This window comes from Bombina bombina, chromosome 4 (assembly GCF_027579735.1).
Source record: "Bombina bombina isolate aBomBom1 chromosome 4, aBomBom1.pri, whole genome shotgun sequence".
NCBI lineage: Eukaryota > Metazoa > Chordata > Amphibia > Anura > Bombinatoridae > Bombina > Bombina bombina.
In genome coordinates this window covers 743,648,205-743,661,040 of record NC_069502.1, presented here as the reverse complement: position 1 = coordinate 743,661,040, position 12,836 = coordinate 743,648,205, and the positions used below count along the sequence as shown (strand labels likewise).

The 12,836-nt window shown below is 37.4% G+C and overlaps 1 protein-coding gene across 1 annotated transcript in view; it reads left to right on the top strand.

The window, feature by feature from the left end:
• The window catches only part of SMOC2 (SPARC related modular calcium binding 2), a 369,443-nt gene that overhangs the window by 98,803 nt on the left and 257,804 nt on the right, over window positions 1-12,836 (top strand). Inside the window, exon 2 of the mRNA XM_053710993.1 lies at window positions 5,321-5,492. Within this exon, the coding sequence (XP_053566968.1) occupies window positions 5,321-5,492 (172 nt within the window). The remainder of the gene's footprint in view (window positions 1-5,320; window positions 5,493-12,836) is intronic.

Below are 12,836 nucleotides of genomic sequence, written 5' to 3'. Positions count from 1 at the left end.
AGGCTAAAGATCATTTCATGAGTAGTCAGGACAGAATTAAAAAAAAAGTTAAGTGTCAGAAATAATTATTTCACCCACGTGAAAAGCTATGATTTTACTATTTGGCTTTTTTAACTTGCATTTACTTAAAGGTCTAGTCTTCATGTCAGCCAGGATAATGGTTGGCCAGTAAAAGCCACAATAATTCTGTCTTGCCTCCTCATGAAATGTTCTTAAGCCTCCAGATATATTTGCTCTGGGCAGGGCACCAAATGTATACATCTTTAAAATATATATATATTTAATTAAGTAATAAAGAGGAACAGCCAACAACTTTACTCCAGAGAGAGAGAAAGAGAGGGAAATGGGAGAGAGAGAAAAAGAAGGGAGAGAGAGAGAAAGAGGGGGGAGAGAGAGAAAGAGGTGGGAGAGAGATAGAGGGGAAATAAAGAGGTGGAGAGAAAGAGGGGCTAACAAAAAAATAAAGAACACATGCAAAAAAATGTTTTGTTTACCAAATTGATTAAATATTAAAAAATATGTTTTTGTGGTGTTCATATTATTTTTCCTCATAAATAATGAGGCCCACTGATACCTGACTGTCACACTCACTACAAGACAGAGCCACAGTGAAATTTGTTTTCTATTTCATTGCTATTGATAATTAATTTAAAAAAAAACTGAGTTTTGTCATATTCCTTTTAAAAGTATTGACAGGCACGGTGTTTAGCTTATTCTGGCATATCAGACTTTTGAAAAAAAAAAAAATAGTGACATGTCTGGAAACTTATGGAAATATGTCATGATTAATTTGTCATTTGACTGTTTTTGTTTTCCAATGTCAATATTTATCATTTTACAGCTTTTATTTAAAACAAGATTTTTATTTTATTTATTTGCAAAGAACATTGCATTATTTGCTATAAATATATTGGTTAACTAAATCGCCATTATAGGACTGCAGATGTGTGAACAAAAAGCAATCACTAACCACTGGCTGAAAGTAGTGTATGGGAATGTTGGAAAAATACAGGAAAAAGATGTAGTCAAGCAGATACGGTTAGAGAGGCCATGGCAAGTGGAACACACACACACAAAGCAGCTGCAGAATGCGGCAAGTATAGTAGTCATACTAGTCGGACAGCTACCATGTAACAGCCCAGGTCACAGCGCAAGACACCCACCACACAGCCAAAGTACTAATCATACCTTAAAAACTGAAGGCTTGCAGTCATCTTTTGTCCAAGCATATCGAAGTCCCTGCGCTCAGCTGATAGCCCCGCCTGCCCACTGTTCTAAGGAGCTGTGTCAGTCCGGACTCTGGAGTCCTTGTAGCGCGTGCGCGCAAATTTGTATAGCGCTTTACTCCACCTCCTGATCCTACAGTCCTAGTAACATAAACAGTGTGAAATATGAGCAATTAAAAAAAATACTTATTTAAAAAAAATGGGCTTTGGACAATGCGAAACTGTGAACAGTGTTTCAGCAGGACAGACTGATCTCTCACATCATCATGACATGTGGATTGTGCAGGCGCTGCGGCTGGCACTGCACCACTGTATGCTTGGCCCACTGATATCTGACTTTACCTACAAGACAGAGCCACAGTGAAAGCAGCCGGTGTGTGTGGTAAAGGTGGGTGGGGCTAAGGTTACCGGCGGCCCACCGGGCATTTGTCCGGTATGCCCTATGGTCAGTCCGGGCCTGTTCAACAAGGATATTTCTTCTGTACATATATGATTATTTTTTTTTAATTCTTTGATACAACACTTTGCATAAAAGAAGTACAGGTAAAAAAAAACTTTATCGAAACTGCTGGAAAAGGTTTCGATTTTGGAATATTTGTATGATTAAAATGGTACACTTGAGGGAGGAGGGGATGGAACCAAATGTAAACAACAATATCTTATTTCAGTTTGGCAATATTTAAATACTAAATAAAATTATACATAATAAAACTTATACATGAAACCTAAGGGTAGTTTTATATCATTTTTTAATACGTTTGTTACTTACATGCAGGGAAAATTTTAATTTAAAAAAAAGTTTATTTTAAAAAAAATATTAATTAAAAAGTTTTTATTTTAGAATAAGTTTTGATTTTGGAATTCCGGATTTGGGAATATTTACCTGTACTATATTTAGGAAAGAAAGAAGAATACTGAGTTTGACAAACAATTTGAATTTGATTGGTGCTAGTAGGGATATTGTGAGCGACTGATGATAAAAAATAAGATAGCTATGCTCTTCCACTGACAATAATTATATATAATTTGTGATACTTCGTATTTAAAGGGACAGTCTAGTATAAATTAAACTTTCATTATTCAGATAGGACTTTTCATTTTAATCAACTTTCCAATTTACTTTTATGATCAAATTAGCTTTTTTCTCTTGGTATTCTTAGTTTAAACTAAACATAGGTAGCCTCATATGCTAATTTCTAAGCCTTTGAGGGCTGCCTCTTATCACATGCTTTTTAATTCTCTTTTCAACACAAAGAGACAGAAAGTATACGTGGGCCATATAGATAACACTGTGTTCAGGCACAGGGGGTTATTTAAGATTTAGCACAACACAATGCTAAATTTAAGACAATAGATAGTAAACAGACACAGTCATGTGATCAGGGGGCTGGAAGAAGGTTCCTAGATACAAGGTAATCACAGAGGTAAAAGGTATATTATTATAACTGTGTTGGTTATGCAAAACTGGGGAATGGGTAATAATGGGATTATCTATCTTTTAAAAAAACAACAATTCTATGGTAGACTGTCCCTTTAATATAGGTTCTGACAATTCCCCAGTCAAACTTGGATTTCCCTAAACTGTTATTTAACATAATAGTAAATTAATTTAGCACTTTCCCACCTGGGTGCTAAGATTTTTTAATTTTTTTTTTAATTTTTTTAACAAAACTTTTTTTAACTTTTTTTTTTTTCAGACCCCCAATACTTAGACTGTTGGAAAGGTTAGGCAATTACCTTTCCAATGGTTGGTCTTGGTGGTCTGTAGCTGCTTAGATGCCTGAGATACAGGCTTCTAAGCAGCATGCCCCCTGCTCCTATACTTAACATTGTGAAGTATAAATAAAGTTGCACTGTGACGTCATCGGGGGTAGGAGCAGGTGGGAGCCCCCAGATCTCCCTCAAGGTGGGAGAGTGCTAGTGACGGCTCAGAGCCGTCATTAGCACCAGAGTGGGAAACTCTGTGACGGCTCAGAGCAGTCATTAGCACTCAAGGGGTTAAAGAATTATAGCACAATGCTTTAGCAGTCTTCAAAGCTCAATCTCTTCCATCTCTGGATATGTTTTTGATGTATATGAAAAAAACAAAACATAAAATAGACCTCAAACCTGCATTAAAATGCTCCCAAAAGTTGTACCAATAATGTTGCCACAGGAAAAAATGTCACCATTTGAAAAATGTCACTGCAACAATAGCACCATGAATGTAGCAGTCTTTTTCTGGCACCCAGGGGGTTAATTCTAACCCTAACGCGTGAACATAGCAGAAAGTTAACTAGCTTTAGTGTGATGTTAGCAATGATTATGGACTAAAAATGTGAGCAATGCTTTTGACATGGCAAGTACATTATCACAGCAGTATTTCTCTACCAGCACATACATTTTTATGATATTTTTAGACATTTTTGCTATAAAAAATGTGGAAACATACCCCAAAAATAGTGGCAATTTTTACATATTTAATATGGCCCATAAGATTTAATGTTCCACCAGACAGGTGGATTTCAGGACTATTAAGTATACAAACTGAAGCAAAGTAAAAAAAAAAAAAAGCTGAAGATTCAGACACAAAACATGCTTTGCTTTTACTAGTTTACAATCTATCTCTCTTTCTCTCTCTCTCTCCCTGACAAACACCAAGGGGTAGATTTAACAAAGGTCGAGCGGACATGATTCGCTGTAGCGAATCATGTTAGCTCGACCTCGCTAAATACCGACAGCTTACACTGTCAGCATTTAACATTGTACAAGTATTTCTGGTGAAATGCTTGTGCAATGCCACCCCCTGCTCACTGGTGGCCAATCAGCCGCTAGTAGGGGCCGTCAATCATCCCGATCGTATCGGATCAGGATGGATTTTAGTCCGCCACCTAAAAGGTGGCAGACAAGTTAAGGAGCAACGGTCTTACGACCGTTACTTCTTAACTTCCATTTCAGGCAGACTTGAAACGATGGGGCTCCGAAGCAGCATCCACTGCTTAATAAATGGAGCCACAAATGACTATTTAACCTAAACTGAAGTTATATGAATGACCCATTTTATCTCCTGAACTATTTGGATGCTTGCACCAAATTACCCAAAACTATACTAATACTAAACAATACTAAAATTAAAGGAAAAACTCTGTCCCAGTCTGCCTGTCTGTTTTGTTTTCATCAAAAAAGTTAGGAATGTACTACACCATATTAAATATGTCCATATAAAAATGTAAAGTCGCTTTCACTGTAACTTTATCTAGAACTTTTTATAGGGCCATATTGAAATCAAGGCCGGATTGGCCTACCAGGACACCAAGAGATTTCCGGGTGGGCTGCAGCAGCTGGGGCTGCCCAGCTACAATTTTTAAGAGGGCGGTGCTGCTGGTGAGCAGATGTAGCTGTATCCTCTCTCTTTTTTTTCCCTCAGAGATATACATATTTCCTTTTAAGTTTTATTTGCTAGACCATGTACCATTTTAGTATCCCACCTTTAAAAGTTGTCTAATGTCTAGTCAAGTCGCAACATGAGTAATAAATTGTTTTGAGTGTCCTCTCCATATCACACTATGAATAATTTTCACATTGTGAAAGGGAGTCATGGATGAAACTAGGTTGTAGGGTGCCTATATAATAACAATCTGGTATTTGTATTCCAAACTAATATCATTTAATATAATTAAAAGAAAATATCGGGGGAAGGAGAATGTCAGTAATCCCCTTGAGCAAAATGGGCTTGTGTATTTTACAGACCCAACAGAAGATAGGGCTTGTCTTAAAATGTTTCCATTTCCATTATTCCCAATCCAGATCTGTTGGATATAAATCCCATTTCATACCCTAGTAGCTCAAAGGTAACCAAATCAATCTGCAAGGTATGCAAGGTTTGTAGTACCTTCATATCTAAAGTAGCACATTTCAGACAAATTTGTACATGCATTCAAAAGTTATAAATATTTGACAATCTGTGTTATATTGAACTTAACCCCAGATCTACTGTCCAGCCACAACAATGTAAGCAACAACAATGTAAGCATCGTGTATACATTTTAAATGGTAAATAAATTAATGTAACTATGTATGACTTGTAAAATCATATACTGATTTTTTTTTTTCAGTTTCTGAGAGTGGATCAAGATAAAGACAAAGAGTGCAGTTTGGATTGTGCAGGTTCCCCCTCTAAATCACTTTGTGCCTCTGATGGAAGAACATTCCTATCCGTATGTGAATTTCAGCGAGCAAAATGCAAAGATTCTCAGCTCGAAATTGCCTATAGAGGAGTTTGTAAAGGTAAATGTGCATCATAAATTACTTAAAGGGATATTCCAGCCAAAATTGGAAACCACATGGGTGCATTTGGGTATTGAACAGAAGCAATTTTGTAATATACATGCATTAGCAAAAATGCTTCTAATAAAAGCTATAGATGTTTCAAATGTGTATTTAAGTATGCACCATGCACCAGCATTTTAAACCCAGCACCTGCTCAGAGAGACTAAGGTGCTTGTACCATCTGGTAATGACTCAATTTGTTAATTGCTGACATGATACAAGCCCCACTGATGATCTGAGCAGCTGCAATATTTAAAATATGGGTGCAGTGACAATATCTAGCTATGCCTCACATGCACGTGCAGAGAAAAATGTCAACACTAAAACAGTGACAACTTTTACTAGAAGCATTTTTGCCAATACATGTATATTACAAATATGTTTCTATTCAAAGATGTAATTAATCTATGTACATTTATATTTTGACTGGTATGTCCCTTTAAATAATATTGTTAGTACTTTTTTTTTCTTCTTGTTTTGAGTCACAAGGTATATTACAAATGATTTAAATCAGAGAATGTAGAGAATGCAGATGCCATTATTTCTAATAAATATTTGTAAATATGATGAACAGGAAGAATGCTGTCGTATCTGGTAAGTAAAAATACTGGTCAAATGTTCTAGTCTGAAAAAAGGACATTTGCAATTTGCTTCAATTTGCATGTCTGAAAGGAAAAAAAACACAACTTTCAATTATGTGTTGAAACTAACAAATGATCCTTATTTATGTCAGTTCTATGTCAGTACAATTTCAAGGACTTATAAGCTTGTGAGGCAAGAAGATTATGGGCTCCATTTATCAAGCAGTGTTTGTTGCTTTGGAGGCCCATTGTTTCAGGATTGCTTGCTCTTTAACCCGTCTGCCACCTAAAAGGTGAAATCATCCCAATCTGATTCGATCTGGATGATTGACAGCAGCTGCAAGTGGCCAATTGGCTGTCAGTATGCAGGGGGCGGCATTGTACAAGCACTTCTGGTGAAATGATTGTGCAATGATAAATGCGGACAGCATGTGCTTTCCGCCTGCAGCAATGTCCAGCAGACATGATTCGATACAGTGAGTCATGTCCACTCAAAATTTGATAAATGGAGCACTAAATGTTTTCTCAGTTTATCAAATTGAGAATGCTCCCAAAACAATGCCATGAACAGTCAAATATTGTTTGTTTTTTAGTAAACAGGATGTTTTTCCAGTTTTCCATTGTGAAATTTCTCTATTGTTTGGACAAAGCTAAATGTTTAGATATATAATTTTGATGAAGAAATATTTTAGAGACCACTATTCTCTTATGAACACAGCACTTTGTCTGTGGTCTTTTGACTGTGCTTTTGCTTACTGGGGAGACAGGGCATTTCTCATTCAGCTAACCTTGTGGCTGCTGTTCTATTGTATAACGTTACTGTGATAAACTGGTTTGCTAATGGTGTGGTCTTATTAGGTCGGCCTGCTTTCACTTTGGATGAAAATTATTTGGTTTCAGAAAATCTCATCATTGTGTGTTTTAATGACCCCTAAGATTTATTCATCTTGGCTACAATTTGGCATTGGAAACTTTTTCAGCACTCAGGAGAATAATTTGCCTTTTTTTTTTAACCTACTGTATATATTCCACTGGCTACATTTAGTTTATATTCCAGGTCTGAGATTAATTTTAAGGAATACACTTATTGTATAATACAGATAAAGTAGCGACAGGAAATGATTAATTAAACATAGTGCATCAATCCCCCTGTCCCTTTAAATACACATAGTCAATTAGCTGTATATTAGAGTTTTATCTTTTTATTATATTACCTTAATTCTATCTACCCTGATTACATTTCTGGGAATTAATCCAGATCTGTTCACTTAAAATAAAACAGTAAACAGGTTCAGTAATCACTCAAGCACATTTCATTTTTACAAACTTTTTTAGTCATTTATATATATATATACACAGTCATGGACAAAAATATTGGCACCCCGGCATTTCTGTCAGATAATGCAACACTTCACCCAGAAAATTGTTGCAATTACAAATGTTTGTGCATTTCCATGTTTATTTCTTTTGTTTGTATTGTTATAACACAAAAAAAAAGTGGAGAAAAAAAAGCAAAATCTGACACATTCTGACAAACTCCAAAAATGGACTGGACAAAATTATTGGCACCTTCTCAAAATTGTAAGAGATACTTGCATTCCAAGTTTGTGATGCTTCTGTAACTTGTAATTAAACTCAACTGTATCAATTAACAGATGCTGACAATAAATAAATCACACAGGCAACCAGTTAAAATGGAAAAAATTGACTCAACCTATCTGTTGTGTGTATCTGGGTGCCACACTGAGCATGAAGAAGAGAAAGAGCAGCAAAGAATTGTCTGAGGATTTGAGAACAAAAATTGTGGAAAATCATGGACAATCTCAAGGTTACAAGTCCATCTCCAGAGATCTTAATGCTCCTGTGTCCACTTTGCACGACATTGTCAAGAAGCTTACAGCCCATGGGACTGTAGTTAATCTCCCTGGATGTGGACGAAAGAGAAAAATTGATTAAAGATGGCAATGAAGGATTGTTTGTTGGATAAAGAACCTCTATGTAATGATTTAGTAGAGAGTGAGGATGGATCACAACTGCAGAGTATGCAAAATAAATGATTTGTATCACTTTTGGCAAATGGACTATTGAACAGCATAGACCAAGCTGCTTTAAGTGAAGTTGTTATTCTCAAGTAATTGAATTGCAGATCAGAAACTTGTCTGGCAACGAATGATGTAAATCACATATGCTGTTGAATGTCACAGCAATAGTATAAACATAAACAAAGGCTGGATCAGAAGAAATGTAAAAAATAAAACAATTTCTTAGTAGCAAACTTTAGTGTTCAGCTAGCTCCCAGTATGAAAAATCTTGATAAAGAAAAGCAGAGTTCCAGAGAGCAGGTAGTGTTGCTATTAGTGCTGGAGTAAGATATAACAGGTCAGTGTGAAGTGTAACTCTCAGTTTTAGACACAGTTAGTTTGTCACAGAATGGTATACACATGTGCTGATAGTCTTGCGGTCAGTAGAGCAGCAGGGAAAAGCAAAGTTCAAGGTTTATTTGTACAGCACAGCTTAAAGTAACTACAGTGCTTACCCCCAGTCACCGGATGGTGTGAAATAGAAGCAGAATTAATTCTGAGATGTCCTTGTACTTAGTCCGTGGGAGGTTGTTTGTAGATGAGTTGCACTGTGTTGCAGTGGAAGAGAGATTGAAGTCCGCTGTGTGAGAAAAGCTTCAGTGGCTCAAATGAGATAGCAACTCAGAGGGAGAAGGCAGCAAACACACTGCAGTATGAAATAAGTCTCTGTTGTAGCGTGCACGCTTAAAAGAAAAACTTGCCTCTGTAAAAGTTTATGTAGGCAAAATGAGCATATGAACCGGCAGTAAAAATAAGTAATCCCAAGGTAGTAGCTGGTTCAGAAATTGGAAGAAAAGCAGACTGGTTTGTTTTAAAAAAAAACACACAGCAAGTGGAAAACAGACAGACTTCAGAGCTAGTCTAGAAACTTAATAATTAAGCACCTGTCTGCAGTCAGCTGATGCCTTAAGTACAGGTAAGACTGAAGTCAGGTGAATGGGAAAGGCATAGGTAAAACATGGAGTGGAATCCATACATAAGGTGAATGGGAAAGGCATAGGTAAAACATGAAGCGGAATCCTTACATACGCCCCCCTTCAAGCAAGCCGATCCTCGGCTTGATGTTTAGGTCTAAGAGGATATCGTCTGTGGAAACGGGAGATGAGTCTAGGTGCATCTATATTGGTATAAGGCTCCCAGGTGTCATCATCAGGTGAGTAGCCTTTCCATCTGACCAGATATTGTAAGACACCTTTATGCCGTCTGGAATCCAGGAGGTCTTGAATTTCATAAGTGTCTGGATCTAGGGGTACAGGTGGTAAAATAGTTTTCACTGAAGGATCATCTGAAGCTGGTTTAAGAAGGGACACATGAAAAGTAGGATGGATGGGTATAGAACTGGGAAGGTCCAGAGTAACTGCATTTGGTTTAACAACGTGAGTGATAGTGAACGGTCCGATATATAATCCTGCTAGTTTTTTACTGGGAACAGGGATTTTGATATTTTTTGTCGAAAGCCAAACTTTATCGCCTATGGCATAAGATGGTGATGGTCGTCTGCGTAAGTCATAGTATTTCTTCTGTGAGGTCTGAGCCTGTTGGATATTTGTTTTTAGGAAGTGGAAGTTTTCAGCGAGCTTCTGTAGTAGATCATCTACAGAAGGAGAAATTGGGTTATCCGTTTGTTCCAGGGAAAAATGTGGATGAAAAGCATAATTTGCAAAGAAGGGTGAAACTTTGGTGGATGAATTAACCGAGTTATTGTAGGCAAATTCGGCCAGATATAGGTATTGTGACCATTCATTTTGCTGATAAGAGCAATAACAGCGTAGATACTGCTCTAGCCATTGATTTAATTTCTCTGTTTGGCCATTTGTTTGTGGATGGAAGGAAGTACTTAGGCGATGATCAATTTTCAGTTGAGCAGAAAGACTTTTCCAGAACTTCGAGGTAAACTGAGTACCCCTATCAGTTGTTATGATTGAAGGAATTCCGTGGTATCTGACAATCGAATTTAAGAAGAGTTGTGCTGTCTCACTGGAAGTGGGAAGTTTGTTAAAAGGGATAAAATGAGCCATTTTGGTCAGGATGTCTGTGACAACAAGAATGGTGTTGAAACCTGAACTCACAGGTAATTCAACTATGAAGTCCATGCCGAGATGTAACCAAGGTCTATCAGGTATTTGAATTGGAAGAAGATGTCCATATGGCTTGGCCCTTTCCTTTTTGGAAGTAATGCAGATGGAGCAGTTTGAGATATAGTTTTTTACAGATGTTTCCAAATTTGGCCACCAGTAGGATCTGCTGAGAAGTTCCTTTGTTTTCATAATACCTGGATGTCCAAGGAGAGGTGGATCATGATGTTGTTTAATTAGAGCAGGTCTAAGAATCTCGGGGACATACAAGAGAGTCCCATGATAGTAGAGGTTGTTTCTACAAGATAGTCAGAGTTGAGGTAGCTGAGGATCTGACCGTAAAGCTGTTTGAAGTTGCGTCTTGAAAGTGGACAGTAGACCCAAAAATCTATCTGGGGGAATGATAGAAGTAGATTCCTGAGTGTTTGGAGGTCTAGGGTCTTTCCTAGAAAGTGCGTCCGCCTTTCCATTTTTAGAGCCGGGCCTGTAGATGATTTGATAGTTAAACCTGCTGAAGTATAGGCTCCATCTTACCTGTCGACTAGAGAGAGTTTTATTCCTCTGTAGGAACTCGAGATTACGGTGATCCGTGTAGATGATTATTGGTAAGACGGTGCCCTCCAGGAGATGCCTCCAATGTTCAAAGGCACGTTTTATTGCCAGGAGTTCCTTTTCTCCAACAGCATAGTTCATCTCAGGTGCAGAAAGAATTTTGGAATAGAAAGCTACTGGATGTAGTGGTTGAGATATACTGCGTCTTTGCGAGAGGACAGCTCCAAGGGCATAATCGGAGGAATCCACCTCCAAAATGAATTGGAGAGAAGGGTCAGGAAATTGAAGTATTGGAGCTGAGCAGAAGGAGTTTTTTAATGAGTTGAAAGCTTCAGTTGCTTTGGAGTTCCAGGTGAAAGGTGTACTGGAACTGGTGAGTACAGTGAGAGGTTTAGCAATTTGAGAGAAATTTTTTTTTTTTTTTTTTTTTTTTTAAAGATTTTTATTAAGGTTGTGCTGAAACCAATACAACATATGCAAGGTAATATAATACAGAGCAAACATAAATGGTACATTTCAAATATACTTCTTCCATCTTAATAGGTACGTTTAGCAACCTAGGCAATACTATGGAAGAATTTGGAACCTTTGTTTTTACAATTATATGAACAACACACAAAACACAAGATATAGATTAAAGGGATTCTAGAAGAGGTTGACATGTATTGTGCCATGAGATATGAACACTGTAAGCGCCAATAAACTGCGTAATATTATGCTAGAGTATGTAAACATTATGCAATAATTAGATTCAAATGGTATCAAAAATAAAGGCGCCAGTTATACATTAAAGTAATATAGTATGGTAACTAAGTACGGTATACAATCTATGATGCGGTATAGGTAAGAGAAACCGCGTAGTTATCCCTCCCAGAGAAGGGGGGGGTACATTCTAGTAGCTGGGGGGGGGGGGGGAGGTGGTGATTTAGTTGCTAAGGGACTCTCAGTTAACTAGGGCATAGATAGTTTGTCAGGGGGAAATACCTAAAAGAAGTTAACCTCCTCTGGCCTTCCTGACGTTCTTTATAAGCATAATAACACAGTAGAGCATTAATTGCTAGCTATACATATATGCCAAACAGATGACAGACAGAAATTAAACTATTTTCCATAAGGTGAACAAAAAAAAAATAAGGTGCATAGTGACCAGCTGAGTGAAGGTATTTAAATAGGTTCATACATACTTTATAAAGATTAGGCAGGCATTACTAGTTTGAAGTTAACAGTTAGTGTGCTGTAGAGAGCGAGTGTTATCTAAGGTTCAAGGTTGTGCCAAGTCTCCAAACATAGGGGAAAAGTAGTATGAATAGTCAGGCCATCAGCTAGGACTATGAGAAAAGGCTGACTATTATAGAGGGTCTACAGTATTAATTTTTGATACTACCTTCGTAGACTTGAAATAAAAATGTGCCTATCGAAGTCAGACCATATGCGGGTTGGTAATCTACTCCTTTAATCATTTTAAACCGTGTCACCTGGGTACGGGCCCTATACCCAGAGACCAGTGAGTAAGCTATTTTGAGTAATGAGGTAGGTTCTAATGTAAAATCATTCTTTAGCCCTAGTAAACATGAGCAGACATGTCAGCATTAGTTTAACTAAGCTGGGAGCCTGCTCCCAACATCAGACAGCCACTCACAATCATATATCTCCAGAAGTTATATGGGGCTATACGTATAAAGGCGTATGCAAGTACACAAACATAGACACACGCAGTTACTTGTATTTGGGTAGAGCTAGTCTGGGTTATTCCAGAACCTTATGACAGTAGTAGGATATGGAGTCAAATTAGCCTTGATATCTCTGTAAGGTGAGTCAACAACGGTTAGCATACATAGAGAATCAAATCTAACCCAATCTTTGAAATAACTATGGGAAAAATATATTAACTTATGCAACAGGTGGAGCCTTATGAGATGAAGCTAGAGTCACCCAGATAACCACAAGGGGTGAGTGCCAAACTATACTAAACAAAACATATAGCGACAGTTGCTGCAAACTCAAAAATTACTG